Source organism: Drosophila yakuba, chromosome 2L, assembly GCF_016746365.2.
Source record: "Drosophila yakuba strain Tai18E2 chromosome 2L, Prin_Dyak_Tai18E2_2.1, whole genome shotgun sequence".
Taxonomy (NCBI): Eukaryota; Metazoa; Arthropoda; class Insecta; order Diptera; family Drosophilidae; genus Drosophila; species Drosophila yakuba.
This window is the reverse complement of record NC_052527.2, coordinates 11,261,532-11,276,083: the sequence shown is the minus strand read 5'-3', so window position 1 is coordinate 11,276,083 and position 14,552 is coordinate 11,261,532. Positions and strand designations below refer to the sequence as shown.

The window sequence follows — 14,552 nt, the reverse complement described above, 5'->3', positions numbered from 1 at the left end:
ACAAGAGTGTGCGTGTTCCGTAATTTTACACCTGCCCACCAATCAACCTGCTTTGCTATACCTTTTTTTTTGTCTGCATTATCGGCACCTCAGCGCCGAACTCAAACGTAGTGAGCTGACACTTTATTCTTACACCGTTATTTGTGCAGTGTAATTGCATAGAATTAAGGATTTAAAATTAATTAATCAAGTTCGTATATATAACTGTATTTTTGGTAATTGAAACAATAAACACCGTAATATATCGATCAAAAAAGGACCATCAAATATTGGATTAAATACTTGAAAGATGGACCACCGAAGACGGCAGGTTAACCTCAATGCTCTTAAAGTAATATTTAGCAATTAAGCTGTACAGGATCCATAAAAACTTTCCAAAAACCAGGCACAGTACAAGTTGCAGGAATCGATGCAACAGATAAAACCTGAAACCGACATTAAAATTGTATAATTAGTATTATCAAATCATATCAGTATAATATACGCACCTGAATAATCGCTTTTTAGCGTATTCCAAGGTGTCCCAGGATTCCTTGAAGAGGAACACCCGCATGCCGGACAAGATGCGTTTGTAGTACTCCTCCCAGTTGAGAGTGGCCATGTCGAAGGGAAATATGCTTCTGTCCTCCGGCGACATGGAATCCCATAGCTGATTGGTATTCCTCATATCCATCACGTACGAGATGCCATTAAAGGGAAAGAGCAACAACAGTGCTTCGTGGATCTTCTGATAACTCCTCATCAGAATGGGCTTTTTACCCTGAATGCGCAGGAGGAGATCAAAGAAGAAACCAGGAATCAGGTGATAAAATATGCAGCCCAGCTTGAACAGCCACGGGCAGGTGGTAAAGTGGGCAAAGGGATACCAAATCGTTTTGGTCACCGGAATCTTATGGTTGTGATCGATGCCCAACTTGACCGCTTCCCCGAAGGTGATGGAATTTGACTTGGTGGTGGCAAGGGTATAAATGGGTGGCTGCTTATTTGCCGCCAACTGAGAGGACGTTGGCGATTCGGAATGATTTGCCACCTGCCATGCGGAAGCTAGTGCCACATTGGCACAATAGTCGCCGGGAACTATTAAAGCATCGGCCTTAGGATTGACATATAAGAGGCGAAGGATCCCATGGGCATTGCCGTATATCAAGGCGACGATTCCGTGAAGGTTGTCAATCCATCCGGACATAGGCTCCTTGAAATTTGCCAAAACTGCAAGGGATAAAGTGGCTTATAAAAATATCCTGAATCGCAAGATCACTTACTTATCGCAGGACGAAAAATGCAGATAGGCAGGTCCTGGGCCTCCATCTGGATCACCTGCTCAGCCAGTGCCTTGGTGTATGTATAGGTGTTCGGGAACTTGCCCATTAGAGCCGGAGCCATGTTGTCCACCAGATCTGCGCTCAAAGTCTCGTTGAATTCGAGCACCTTGGCCGCCGGGCACGATAGGTGCTCCGGATAGAAACGCTCCTCAATGTGCTGCGAGGGGCAGTTGGAGAAGGCCGTGGAGATGTGCACGAAGGCTTCTAAGCCCTTCATCTCCTTGGCCAGCTGAATCAATAGGCGCGTGCCACGCGTATTGATGTTGAGCGCCCTGTGGAGCGGCTCAACGAAGCGAATGGAGGCGGCACTGTGGATGATCACCTGCACATCGGTGGTCACTATCCTGCGATCCCCATCGCTGAGACCCAGACCGGGTTCGCTGCAGTCTCCCGAAATGGGTGTTACCAGCTTCAGGGCCCCCGGTTTAGCCTTGAGCAGGATCTCGAAAACCTGAAATATAATCGAATGGGTACCACCATGCTGATCATCATCTAGTTGGACTCACCGGCTCATCCTTCCAGGCCTGAAATCGTCCCTCCACGGTTTCATTCTTTTTGGGCCTTATTAACAGGTATACCCTTCTTACGTCAGTTGAACGCAACAGTTTTTCAATGATCACTGTAATTAGGATTATAGGTTTTTGTTTGGAACTTAATACCGAGGGATTCAGCACTACCTTTTCCCAGAAATCCAGTGCCTCCGGTTACAAAAACCGATTTGTTTCTGTAAAAGCGTAAAATGTTGGTCTCCATTTTGGACTGAAATGATATTGGTTCCGTCGGCTCGCCTACACAAATGAGCAGTGCTTTCACTCTTTATTCCATTTATAATAGAATGCTAATGACCTTCTTGTGTCCACCGATGGGCTTTCATTATTCAATTTGTTTCACTTTGTATTTGATTACTAAACTTAATTACGAAGGTGGAAAACTGCTGGAACTGATAGGTTCGAAAACGTATTGTAGAGGTTAGTTTTCTTCAACAGAGCTGCAATGAAAGGGTATATAGGATATACATATATATGATATATGCCATACAAAAGTATCCATACTTTTCCACTTGTATAGTTCGCCTTTAGAACCCGGAAGACGTATAATTCCATCAAATTTATCGTTATACTCAATGAAAAAAGTCAGAACTGAATTATTCATTTTATTACACCAGCTTGGTATTTGTGATAACAAGACAGACGTAAAACTTGGGTAAATACAAAAAAAACCAAAGCAATGCAGGAGAAAACAAGAATAAATCTACATATATATCTACGTACAATATTACAACATTCGTCGGATTAGTATATGGGAAAACTGGGGTCTACGCTGTTCGTCCAGGCGTGCAGTCCACCAATCAGGTCTCTCACGGAATGCATGGGGAATCGATTGCGCACATGCTGAACGGCGATCTGGGAATCATTTCCACGACGACAGAGCAGGATGATAGGCAGTTCCTTATCCTCCAACTGCTTGCCAAACCGCTTAAGATAGCTGTCGTCTAGGATCTCTACCAGTGGCACATTCACAGCCTCGGGCAGCTGGCAAATCTCGAATTCCGCCGTTGGTCGCACATCGATAAGCAAATGTGGTTGAGCCTGCAGCTTCGCGTGGTAGTCCTTCACGGACAAACGCTCATCCGTCGACAACAGTTGCAAGGGATTGTCCTTGTCGGTTGCATGCATGCCACAGAACATTTCGTAGTCGATTAGCTCCGTGATCAGCGGTTGGGCGGAGCACACATGGCAGTTGGGTCGCTTGCTGCGTATGCGAATATTTCGAAATAGGCCGCTACTGCCATCGAAGATTAGGAGGCGTCCGGCGAGGACATCTCCCAGTCCCACAATCACCTTGATGGCCTCAAGTGCTTGCATAGCTCCAATTGTGCCCGTTACAGCACCAAGGACTCCGCCATCTCCGCAGTTGGTGACTGCTTCCGGTGGCGGAGGCACTGGGTAGATACACCGGTAGCAAGGTCCATTACCGTAGTTGTAAACGGTGAGCTGGCCATCCATCTTGAGTGCACTCCCGGAGACGAGGGGTTTCCTCAGCATGACGCAGGCATCGCTGAGTAGATAACGGGTAGGCACATTGTCGCTGCAGTCTAGGACCACGTCGTAGCCACGGATGATGTGCAAGGCGTTCTGGCTGTACAGCAGCCTGGAATGGCAATGGATCTCGCAGTGGGGATTCAGTTCGAGCAGCGCTATCCTCGCCGATTCAGCCTTGGACATGCCGCAACGGCTCTCGGAGTGCAGGATCTGGCGGTGAAAGTTGCTCCGCTCCACCTCGTCGTAGTCTATGAGTCCCAAGCGTCCACATCCGGCTGCCGCCAAGTATTGCGCCGCCGGACATCCCAATCCGCCCAGGCCCACAATCAACACAGAGCTGTTCTTCAGCTTTAGTTGTCCCTGGACTCCGAAGTCGGGCAGTATAAGCTGCCGGCTGTATCGCGCAATATCGTCGTTGGTCAACTTGGTGTGGACAGCACGTCCAGGCGATTCCAGAGCATTTCCGACGACCTGCTCCTCTGCACTAGCGTCACTGGAAACCGAGGCCTCCAATTCCCGGAGGCACTGCTCCTTCCGGTTGAGCGCTGCGCGCAGCTCGGCGATCTCCCGCTTCAACCTGCTTTGCTCGGAATCTACCTCGGATTCCATCATTGGGATGCTGCAGATGGATTTTGCGTTGGTCAGTTAAAACAAATGTTTTGCACGGCAATCAGCTGTTGAATGTCGATTGCACTTACCGGCACTTTCGATGGTTCACTGTTTCGATTCCAAGTTTGCCGTGTAACTAGGTACTTGCACACGGAGCTGTATCTCTATAAAAGCTTATTACATCGCAAATTCAAATTCTTATTATGTATATAGCAAAAAAATTCGCTTAATTTTACCTTACCTACTTAACTTATGTTGCCATATGCCGTGTACCGCACTTAGGTACAACAACCCAATATATTTTCCAACACTGCCGGCAAGCCAGCAAAACAGCTGTTCTGTTCGTGTTTTTTCACCCATTTCCAGGCGGTGTTTACAATTATCTAATCGTAAATTAAAACATTGCCATGTCCTGGATGGGAAGTACAATTCAAAAGCTGGGCAGAGCCACGCTCCTTGCTGTGCGCGGAAAACCCTTGGCTCCGATGGCATCAACAAGCTACACCGTCCGCCAATTATCCCATGCCGAGCGACGAGCACGCGGTCCCACTGTGCGGCGTTATGGATACGAGGACAAGATCTTTAAGAGCGGACTACTGCCCCATGTGGACAACGGACATAAGCTGCCCATGCCGGTGTATCGCCCGAAGAACGCCTGGTCAAAGAAACGTGCCCTGTTTGGCCAGAACGACTACATCGACATTCTGGGCAACGATCGTCTGCATCCCGTCAAGGTGCTCTACTCCCTGCCATCCTGGCTGCGCGGCGTCTCCGGTAATGAGTACCAGGTGCTTCTCCGTAAGCGTAAGCTACTCGAGAAGTCCAAGTATCCAATCGCACGGCCCACCAAGTGGCGGGAAATGGAGAAGCGCATCCTGTACTTGTACAGGTTCCTCAACCGCAAGACCAAGACGGGGTATTCACATCAGTAAAACCATTAGAATCAAATAAAATATTTTGTTTAATCTGATATTGTTCGGAGTTAACTTATCTTAAGAGTATGCCTGGCTGCCCATTAGGAAGCGCATTCTGCATCTGTACAAAGTTCCTGGATTCCGTCTGTCAGGCTGATACTGTTTATGCTTACTTTAAGACTATCCTCGCTTCCTCGCCATCGATCAGAATCTTCTGGCCATTGAACAGACAGAACTCACGTTTAACGTGAGCGAACAGCAGATCGGTGATGAGAAATATCTGGCCGGTGGAAAACGCCAGAGTGGCACCGAAATAGAAATTGGCATTTGCCGAGCCTGCATAGATCCACAAGTGCCAAAGCGCTCCCATCATAGATAGAGTGACCAGAAAGAACGTGAAGACCACAAAGCCATGGGCCATAACTGAAAAATTAACCATAGTTTTTAATAGTTGAAATTAGTGAGTGAGCCAGATAACTTACATTTCCAACATCTTTTCCACAGAGGAAGCAAGGCCAAATAAAAGCCCACATCGCCCAGGCTGGGATACGCTCTAAACACGGCCATTAGGGCCACCAATACCGTGGCTAGCAGTAGCGGCTCCTTGCGCAGCTTAATACTTAGTGGCACCAGGTATAAGACGGTGGCATTCAGTTGGAATGTAATTAGGAACATGGTGCGGAAGTGTTCAAACATTTCAGTGAAAAAGTACCAGAACAGACCGATATTTGGCTGTAGATCGCGGAAATAAAATCTGTAAGATATTTTAAAACGTAAAAATAAGGACAAAAACTTATTAGGGTAGTTATTGCTTACATGAAACCCAACGTTCCATCCAGGAAGTTCCAGCTGTTCAGCACAAAATAGTTAGCAATTGCCACGAGCAGGCAACTGACGATGAAAAGCACTGAAATAGCCACACCCCTCCTGATCGAGTTCCGTGAAAAGACCAGTAGCAGTGGCGCTATCAGAACGATGGGATAGAAGCTACGGACGGTCTCGAAGGCGAGAACAAGAAGACATGGAAGGAGCAGTCCTTTCACAAGACAATAGAAAAAGAAGGCCAGGAACAGATTGCTTATCACGGTGGAGGTCATGCCGATGCAGCTCATAACAGTCAGTGGGTTAAAAAGATATGCCACGATCACAAGTTCCGGAATGTCAAACTTGTCCAGCGGGTTAAACTGCAGCTCCTCCGTATCCTTCGCATACTCCTTTCGCTCCACGTCCTGCTGCTCCTGCTTTTGCTTTACGAATCTCAGACTCATCGCATAAAGCAGAGCCGCCGTGCAGACATCCAGGATTATGTAGAATATGGGCAAGAAATGCGGGTACTTTTGAAACAACCCGGAGAGGGCGCTGAGTATCAGCGGTGATTCGTGCACCAGGTCGCCTTGATAGGGATCAATGCCATTCTGCAGCAGGAATATTCCCTCTTGCACTGCAAGTATAATTCCATTCAGACTTGTTCATTTATGTGATGTGTACTTTGTTTACTCACTGCGCTTGTGTGAGTTCAAAGGCGTCGCGAACTCCACTCGGTTGCCGATCATCGGAGCCAGCGGCGTGCGACAGAAGTAGAAGCGCACGGCGCCGCCCAGGAGCAGCAGCTTAAAGAACTTTGAATCCATCTTCTAGTTGGGCATAGTTTTTTAGAACGGACTCCGCCTGTAAAAAAAAGCCGCCTACAGCTGGCTTGGTGGTGGCACAGGCCTTCGATAAGTTATCGATTTCTTTGTCCCGATATATGGCCTCTCGACTGTTTAATTAGCAAATATAATTTTTTTTCTAAGCTCCGTTTTATTTATTAGAGCTGGAGTTACTAATTTTAGCTTAATTTTTTGGGAAAACTTTAAACTTCGTATATGATTACTTGTAATCGTTCCCTAAGTTTCAAATAGACACGCGCTCATCTCTAGGTATCTGGTCCATCTCTTACCATCTTGTTGTTGTTTTTGGAACCGCTCTTCCACTCGAATTGTTGAAATAAATATTTCATTTAATTAGGCACAGAAACCAACAATAGCAATGATTGGAAATAAAAAACCGAAGAGGGCGAATGTCTTCAAGGAAATCGCAGAGAACTTCGAGCAGTTGACCAAGAATCCGGAGCGTTTCCTCAAGTTTGTTTTCCTCCCAAAGACCGCGCACGTGTTTTTTTCAAACGCAGTCTAAACAATTTCCATTTTAGGCCACAGCCGGAACAAGTGCAGGCCATCGAGCAGCTCATCCAGCAGACATACGCCGTTAGCATCAGCGGGGATGTGGCGAACAAGAAGGCACTGCTGCCGGAATTGGTGCTGGACCAGATGGACGAGGAGCAGATCTGGCAGCAACTGGAGATGCGCAACGAACTGGTGTTCCAACAGCTGCTGGAGCAAACCGCTCAGCTGACGGCGATGCGAGAGCAGCACCTGGGCATCGAACTGGACGATGGTGAGGAACAGGAGGAAGAAGACGAAGATGTTGAAGCTGAAGACTCAGTTGATGAGGAACAAGATGAGGAAGAAGACGAGGAACCGGACTTCAGCGACGAGGATGGCGGGCAACAGAAGCAGAAGACCACTTCGCCAAAAGACAAAAGAAACAAGCGTGTACGCAACTCTGTGGTGGACGATACCTTTTTCAAATTGGAAGAGATGAATGAGTTCCTGGAGCAGGAGGATGCCAAGGAAATGCGCCGGCTGAACAGCAAGAAGCGCATTGAGCAGGTCGATGATATTGATCACTTTGCAGAGGATTTTGGCCTTGGCGAAGATGAGGAAGAGGACGAAGAGGGCAATGTCAACTATGCGGACTTCTTCGACATGAATGATGAACTGACAGAGCATGCTAAAAAGATCAACAAAGGCAAGCAGAAAGATTACTTCAATGAAAACGAGAGTGAAAATGAAAATGAACCGGATGAGGATGAGGATGAAGATCCCAAAGTGGGCGATTCTGATCAAAGCGAAGGAGAAGAGGGCCACGACGAACCTCAAAATGATCAAGAGGATGCGGCCAGCGAAATAGATGAGTCCGAATTTGTGGCAAAAAGTGGCATAGAACCAGCCAGCGATTCAGACTCGGACTCGGAGAAAGACGAGGAGGAGCCACAACCCGCAGAGCCACCGTCCCAATCATCCAATGAGATGAGAGAGGCTCGTTTGTTCCAACGCATCCGTGACTACGAAGACGTTGTTCTAGGCGAGAAGCCTTGGCAGCTCAAAGGCGAAGTAAAGGCGGCCAATCGACCCCAGAACTCACTGCTTGAGGAGATTCTCGACTTCGATTCGACCACCAGGCCAACGGCACCCATCACGGAAGAGGATAACCGCTCCATCGAGGACATAATTAAGCAGCGTATCCGCGACAAAGCATGGGACGATGTGGAGCGCACTGTGCGGCCGGTGAACACCCCGCAAGAGTACAGAAAACAGCTGGTGCTGGATCAGGAAAAGTCAAAACAATCTCTGTCGCAGATCTACGAGGCGCAGTATCAGCGCGAAATGGAAAAACTCGATCCCAATCGCGATGCCGATGACAAGTCTGGCCCAGAACCAAAAGAACACCAAGAAATCAAGCGGGCAATGCGTTCGCTGTTCCTCAAACTGGACGCTCTTTCTAACTTCCACTTCACGCCGAAACCGGTGGCGCCAGAGGTCAAGATCGTAACCAACACACCTGCAGTTCACATGGAAGAGGTGGCACCGCTGGCTGTGAGCGATGCCAAGCTGTTGGCACCCGAGGAGGTGTTCCGCGGACCCAAGCACGCTCCACTTGGCAAGACCGAACGCGATCGGACGGACAAGAACCGCGAGCGCCGTAAAAAGAAGCAAAAGCAGCGGGCCATTAACTCGGCTGTGGAACAACGCGAGCTTCAGCGAGCCAAGGAGGGCAAGGCGCCCACGAAGAAGGAGGCGGATGCCAAGCTGCTCAAGTCAATCACCAAGAATCGCAATGTTCAAAAGGTAAATACGATTTTACTATATCTCCATTTGAAGTTTTGTATTTAAATGCTATTCTTGAGCGATATAAATTTTAAATGAACATTTTTCTTGCAGATCAATGTCAGCAGCAACGACCAGGGAGCTCTGAAGTCCTCAAAGGCCTTCTTCAACCAACTGCAGGATACCACATCGGCTACGGCATCCAACAAGCGACCGAAAAAGGATCCCGCCAAGGCGAACGCCAAGAAGCTAAAGCTTTAAACGTACATGTTAGGACTCCTTCATATTGTAATTGCCTTAAGCCAGCAAAGTTTTTTCGTGTCCAGTCACGTGCCAGAAAGTTGTCTCAAGCACACACGTATGCCCACAAAGCAATCCTGGTTGCTGGAATATCTTTAGCATGTACTGTGCGTCTGGGGAGTCCCCAATTTGATGCTCCATGGGAGCTCCCATGTGCCGGTACTTTTAATGTTCCATTCTGCGTATGTGCCTGTGATGTGTGGGCGCTGTGCGTGTGGCGGTGTGTGAGTCAAGGACATTCTGTGTCCTGGTGAGGCGATTAGGCACGCGTGCAGTTTGCAGAATATGACTATTTTTAGAATTATTTACTTAAAATAACTGTTTGCTATGTAAATAGTACCCTAATTAAAGAAAGCAAAGCAAGTAACCTAACCACTTGGAATGTTCATGTTCTCTTCTTAAATGGGAGTAAATGTTTATTGTTTTCAAATGAACTTTTTGGATGTATAAATGCTTTTGTTTAATTCGTTGGACATAAAGTGATTTTCCTATTTTGTATCATTGCTTATTATTTATATTTTAAATATGAGTTTGGAAAACAAACATTTGGTGTATGTTGCCTCTACTAAACTTGCCATTTCAAAGCTATGAAAAAAGCCCTGCCAAACCTTCAATTTTTAAAGAAAATAAGAATTTAAAAAGTGTGTATTAGAATAAAAATTCAATTTTATTTGTTGGCGCCAAAAAATATGTGGGACTAGAGATGACATACAAATCGAAATCGATATGGTCTAACGTTTCACTTTTCACGATACAACTCCAGCTGGAGTGTGTATTGGCTAAATTTGAACCGTGCTTGAGACATCGTTAATCGAAATAGTTCCGATACCGACTATAGCACCGTTTTGCGAATCTGATTATATCGATATTATAGCGTAGCACGTGTAGTTGTGTAGCATTTTAAATATAGTTTTGCTCGAGTTTATACGCATCCGTCGCAGAATATAATATGGTTAAAGTACAGAAACCGCAGCCCAAGTCGCTGAACAAGAGCGCCAGCATCGAGGGCGTGGTGAAGAAGAAGGGCAAGCCGGAAAAAACCAAGAAACTCCCCACAGACGCCACTGTGGAGTTGGCCAGCATCAAAAAGGCAAAAAACGCGGCTCCGGTGAAAAAAGATGCCATCAAGAAGGAGCAGGTAGCGTCCAAGAAGGAAGCCGAGAAGAAACAGGTGGTGTCCAAAAAGGAAGCCGCCGAGAAGAAACCGTCAAAGGCGGCCAAGAGGCCACTGATTCTAGCTCCACCTGAGTCGCCGGCTGCTCCTCCACCAGCGGCGAAAAAGTCTAAGGCAAAGCCAGCGGCTTCTGCGGCTCCTGTATCAGGCAAGAAGGTCGCATCGAAGAAGGCTTTGATTTTGGCTCCTCCAGAGTCCCCAGTGCCACCGAAAAAGCAAGAGAAAAAGACTAAAGCTGCTCCTGTTGAAGCCAAAAAAGAGCAAGCACCAGCCAAGAAGTCTGTCCAAGATCCCGCACCTTCTACTAAGAAGGCTGCCCAAGTGGCTCCTGAAGCTAAAAAGTCAGGACAAACTGCTTCACAAACTAAAAAGGCTGCCCCAACAGCAGCAGCTAAGAAGTCCCAGAAGCCAGTGACTGAAGCACCAGTAAAGGTCCAAAAACCCGAAAAAGCAGCAGCACAAGCTAAGCCAGCCAAGGCCCAGCCCGCATCGCAGCTCCAGAAGAAGGCAAAGGCGGTGCAAAAGCTGTCTAAGCCTGTCAAGGCACCCAAATCCAAGAAGCCGCTGAACAAGTCGAAACCTGGCCAGGCCAAAGGCAACGCTGTCAAGAAAGAGCCTGCCAAGACAAAGAAACCAGTTGAGCTGACCTTCGAATTGAAGTCCTTTGACGAGAAGCGGTTCCAGGAGATTGTCAACGAAAAGAACGTGACAAAGGTGTGCGAGGCATTGAAGTCGGTTGTGTCAGAGGAGGTGGCCAAGAAGAAGAACACCTCGATCTTCTCCGATTATCGTTACGTTCTGCAAGTGTGCAGCTACAAGATCCCGAGCTGCCCAAAGCGCATGGTCAAGTTGAATTTAAAGCATTCGTTGGTGGGCAAGGACGACGATGTGGCTCTAATCGTGCCAGATTTGCAGCGTGGAGCCAAGTTTGACTCCGATCCCACCAAGCAGCACTACGAGGATCTGTTGCGAGAGGCCGGTGTAAAGCAGCGCCTAACCATCGTTCCATTCAACCAGCTGCGCAACGAGATGGGTTCCTTCGAGGCCAAGCGCAAGTTCCTCAACAGTTACGACTACCTGTTGTGCGACGGTCGATTGTCTGGACAGGCTACTGCCTTTTTGGGCAAGGTAAGAAATTCTGCCTGCTAATGAGTGTGTTCCGGGAACACAAATTACCTTTCTTTTGTCCGCAAATAATCCTCGCTGAAGGTCGCTAACATTTGTATGTATTTTTAAAACATATTCATATATGTAACTTCGGTTTATTTATCTGAATCAGGGTATCATTTGTACTGCTTTATGATGAATATTATGCTTTTTCCAATTTTAAAACGTTCTTCAAATCGAGCGACTCCATTTGTACCAGTCTACGACTACTTTGATTTTATATGTATTTTGAAGTTCTGAATAGTATAAAACATCATCTTATAAACTATTTTCTAAATTTGTAATGCACCTGTTTCCTCCATTTCTAGAACACCCAAAAGGCCCGCAATGTTCTCCACGCTGTGCGTCTGAGCAAGGACAACGACAAGCTGCCAGAGGAGGTGACCCGTGCCCTCACCCGCACCGCATTCAGGCAGTTGTCCAAGGGTGATCTAACTGCCATTCCGGTGGGCAACCACGAGAACACCGCCGAGCAGTTGGCTGAGAACATCCTGCTGGTGAGCAAGCAGCTCCAGCAAGTCTATCCTGGGGGACTGGCCAACATCCGTTCGATGTACCTCAAGATCGACATTACCGGCACCTCTGCACTGCCACTATATGTCAGCATGTGTGCACCACCGGAGGATGCACCCTATGTTGTGGGTCCTCGTGAGCAGCGTATGCTCAAGCTTAAGAAGCAGGCCAACGAGGTTCTGTCCAAATTTGCCATGACCAAGGATGCGGAGTTCATTAAGCTCACCCAGAACCAGGTGAAGCGCAAGGCCGAGTTGCAGGCCGAGAAGGCAGCATTGCTGGCTGCTGATGCCGCTCCAAAGGACAATGATGGCGAGGACACAGCAGTGCCCACAAAGAAGGCTCGCAAGGATTCGGGCAGCGAGGGCACCAAGGCCGAAGCTGAATCCGATGAGGAGGAGGAAGTCGAGGAGGCAGAGGACAGTGCCGGCGAAAGCGGCGAGGAGGGCGAGGATGGCGATGATACTGAAGATGATGACGATGAAGAAAATGAAGATGATGATGATGACGATGAGGACGACGATGAGGAAGATGACGACGAGGAAGACGATGATGATGACGATGACGAGTAATATGTCTGTCCTATTGCTCTGCGTTAGTTTTAGGTTATTTCTATATATGCAAACCAATCTTGCTATAATTCCGTTTGCAATTTTTACAACAGTTTTAGTAATAAACGAATGTTTTAAGTATGGAGACATACCTCCTTTTACTTAAAGATCTTTTTAACAAGCGCGCATTTAGCAGCATATTTGCGGGCTCTGGGATCTCGGCTGTCAGCTGTGGGCTGCTGGATCTGGGTGAATATGCTTGGAAATCTGAACGCGATCAGTTCATTCTAGTGTCAATTTTATTTTGCCATTCATACAAGTGTAATATTACCCATCCGCCATGATGTTCGTGTAACTAAAACTAATAGAATATAAATGCTTGTATGTAATTGTGATAATATGCAAATATCGCTTTTAAAATCGACTTTTGCCCAATGGCTTGCAATTGATTTCCATGCATATTTATCCATAACGCGTATCTGGATTCTATGAAATCAAGCATGGACATTTCACCTTATGGTCGCCGATTTTGAATGCCTTTTCCAGATTGCCGGCTCGCGGAAAATGGCGCAAATTCCTGTCCACATATCGCAGCTCAAAGTGGATGCCAACAACCCCTACCCTTCGTGGCATCCTTTTGAGGTCATAAAATCGAAATATGCATTATAGCAACGGTCTTTGCCCAGCGGGAAGTTGCAACGTGTACACAACAGAGTCAATTTCAATTTTCATAAGAACTGATTTATATGCATATACATATATTTTTCTATACGTTTTCGTAAAGCTCCTTGATTCCGAACCATCCAGTGGGAGTACAGCAAAATGCAATTTCTTTGATGTCTCGCCGCCGACGAATTATGTATTATGCGGGGATTTTTGATGAGCTGGCTGACCAAAAGTGGCCATTCGCTTGCATAATTTCTCTTAATTAGTCTTAGTGATTTAGTGATTGCTCCTGGCTCGCAGGAACTTTGACAGTTGACCGCTCATAAGTTGTCCAGCTGTCTTGTCCAATTCCAAGGTGCGAGATCCATTGAACTTTTTCACATGGGCAAGGTCGGGGCTCTGGAGATTAGAATCACGTTCCGTTTGTGGTGACCGCCGAATAAATATGGCAAAAAGCAAATACCAGGCCGGACACGTCGTCGGAAGCAACAAAAACATTGTAAAGCTTTTATCAGCCCAAATTATCATTAGCCGCGTTTTCTGTGGCCGCCATAAAATCCATACATACATATGTGCAGATAAACATGTATACTTCCATGTGCATATGGGCGGTTAGGATTCCCTACATACGCATTTGGCATTTCCCCATTTCCGCTGGCAAACCGAACCTTTTGGTGCACATGAATTAGCTTCAGTTGGAGCTCTGAAAAAATGTGGGTCAGTCAAAGGATTGACATGGATTAGGGGTTATTAAGCTAGGTTGGAAAGCGAAAAGAACTCCTAATTCGTTGGCATTAATTGTCGAACTGGGCCTATAAAAATACACTGTAATAAAATACTTTCCGTGACATTAAACAAATCAAACTACCATTGGTCTGTGGTGAGATAAAAATATTATTATATTATTACAAATTGGGAAATAAATTGTTATCAATGATTATTGAATACCTTTTCTGTAACCTTTATGCATTATTTTTGATTGGGATTGCCACAATCCAAATATCAACAGTTAGCATTCAATTTACATCAGTCAGTCCCGATATAGCCAATGATATAACTTCCTTATCAATAATCAAATAATCACATTACTATATATGGCTTTTAGGGACGACTAATAATGAGCATAACCGAAATAAGCGAAATAACCGAATAATTGTGATGGTAATCTCAACTGATTAGTCAGAGTTGCTGTGCAAAACGCAGAGATAGTTGATGCACCGCCAATTATGCGATAATGCCCGTAAAGTTATTAATAATCTGGTATATTGGGGGGATTTATATTGGATTTGACGGCTGACAGCTGCCGTAGTTTGGGCACTAATTGAAAACAATCAGATGCTGATTAATCCAATGCTGATAGCCATG

At 46.4% G+C, this 14,552-nt stretch overlaps 6 protein-coding genes across 6 annotated transcripts; 3 read left to right on the top strand and 3 right to left on the bottom strand.

The window, feature by feature from the left end:
* Positions 1-186: 186 nt before the first annotated feature.
* LOC6527757 (fatty acyl-CoA reductase wat) lies at positions 187-2,153 on the bottom strand. The gene is made up of 5 exons (XM_002088801.3): positions 2,000-2,153; positions 1,829-1,941; positions 1,263-1,773; positions 489-1,209; positions 187-425 (listed from the first exon to the last, which is right to left on the bottom strand). Exons 1-5 carry the CDS (start codon positions 2,073-2,075, stop codon positions 275-277), a joined length of 1,572 nt encoding a protein of 523 aa, XP_002088837.1. The 5' UTR covers positions 2,076-2,153; the 3' UTR covers positions 187-274.
* Positions 2,154-2,462: 309 nt separating this feature from the next.
* Positions 2,463-4,309, bottom strand: LOC6527756 (adenylyltransferase and sulfurtransferase MOCS3). Its single transcript, XM_002088800.4, has 3 exons — positions 4,215-4,309; positions 4,063-4,146; positions 2,463-3,983 (listed from the first exon to the last, which is right to left on the bottom strand). The coding sequence occupies exon 3, from the start codon at positions 3,974-3,976 to the stop codon at positions 2,615-2,617; it is 1,362 nt and encodes a 453-aa protein (XP_002088836.1). The 5' UTR covers positions 3,977-3,983; positions 4,063-4,146; positions 4,215-4,309; the 3' UTR covers positions 2,463-2,614.
* A 71-nt stretch (positions 4,310-4,380) lies between these two features.
* LOC6527755 (39S ribosomal protein L51, mitochondrial) lies at positions 4,381-4,943 on the top strand. The gene has a single exon (XM_002088799.4). The coding sequence runs from the start codon at positions 4,381-4,383 to the stop codon at positions 4,903-4,905; it is 525 nt and encodes a 174-aa protein (XP_002088835.1). The 3' UTR covers positions 4,906-4,943.
* On the bottom strand, positions 4,917-6,590 carry LOC6527754 (phosphatidylinositol glycan anchor biosynthesis class U protein). Its single transcript, XM_002088798.3, has 4 exons — positions 6,389-6,590; positions 5,704-6,328; positions 5,370-5,641; positions 4,917-5,310 (listed from the first exon to the last, which is right to left on the bottom strand). The coding sequence occupies exons 1-4, from the start codon at positions 6,516-6,518 to the stop codon at positions 5,057-5,059; spliced, it is 1,281 nt and encodes a 426-aa protein (XP_002088834.1). The 5' UTR covers positions 6,519-6,590; the 3' UTR covers positions 4,917-5,056.
* A 232-nt stretch (positions 6,591-6,822) lies between these two features.
* Positions 6,823-9,488, top strand: LOC6527753 (U3 small nucleolar ribonucleoprotein protein MPP10). Its single transcript, XM_002088797.4, has 3 exons — positions 6,823-7,010; positions 7,079-8,837; positions 8,931-9,488. The coding sequence occupies exons 1-3, from the start codon at positions 6,916-6,918 to the stop codon at positions 9,075-9,077; spliced, it is 2,001 nt and encodes a 666-aa protein (XP_002088833.1). The 5' UTR covers positions 6,823-6,915; the 3' UTR covers positions 9,078-9,488.
* Positions 9,489-9,986: 498 nt separating this feature from the next.
* Positions 9,987-12,666, top strand: LOC6527752 (ribosomal L1 domain-containing protein CG13096). The gene is made up of 2 exons (XM_002088796.4): positions 9,987-11,418; positions 11,766-12,666. Exons 1-2 carry the CDS (start codon positions 10,066-10,068, stop codon positions 12,540-12,542), a joined length of 2,130 nt encoding a protein of 709 aa, XP_002088832.1. The 5' UTR covers positions 9,987-10,065; the 3' UTR covers positions 12,543-12,666.
* Positions 12,667-14,552: the final 1,886 nt, after the last annotated feature.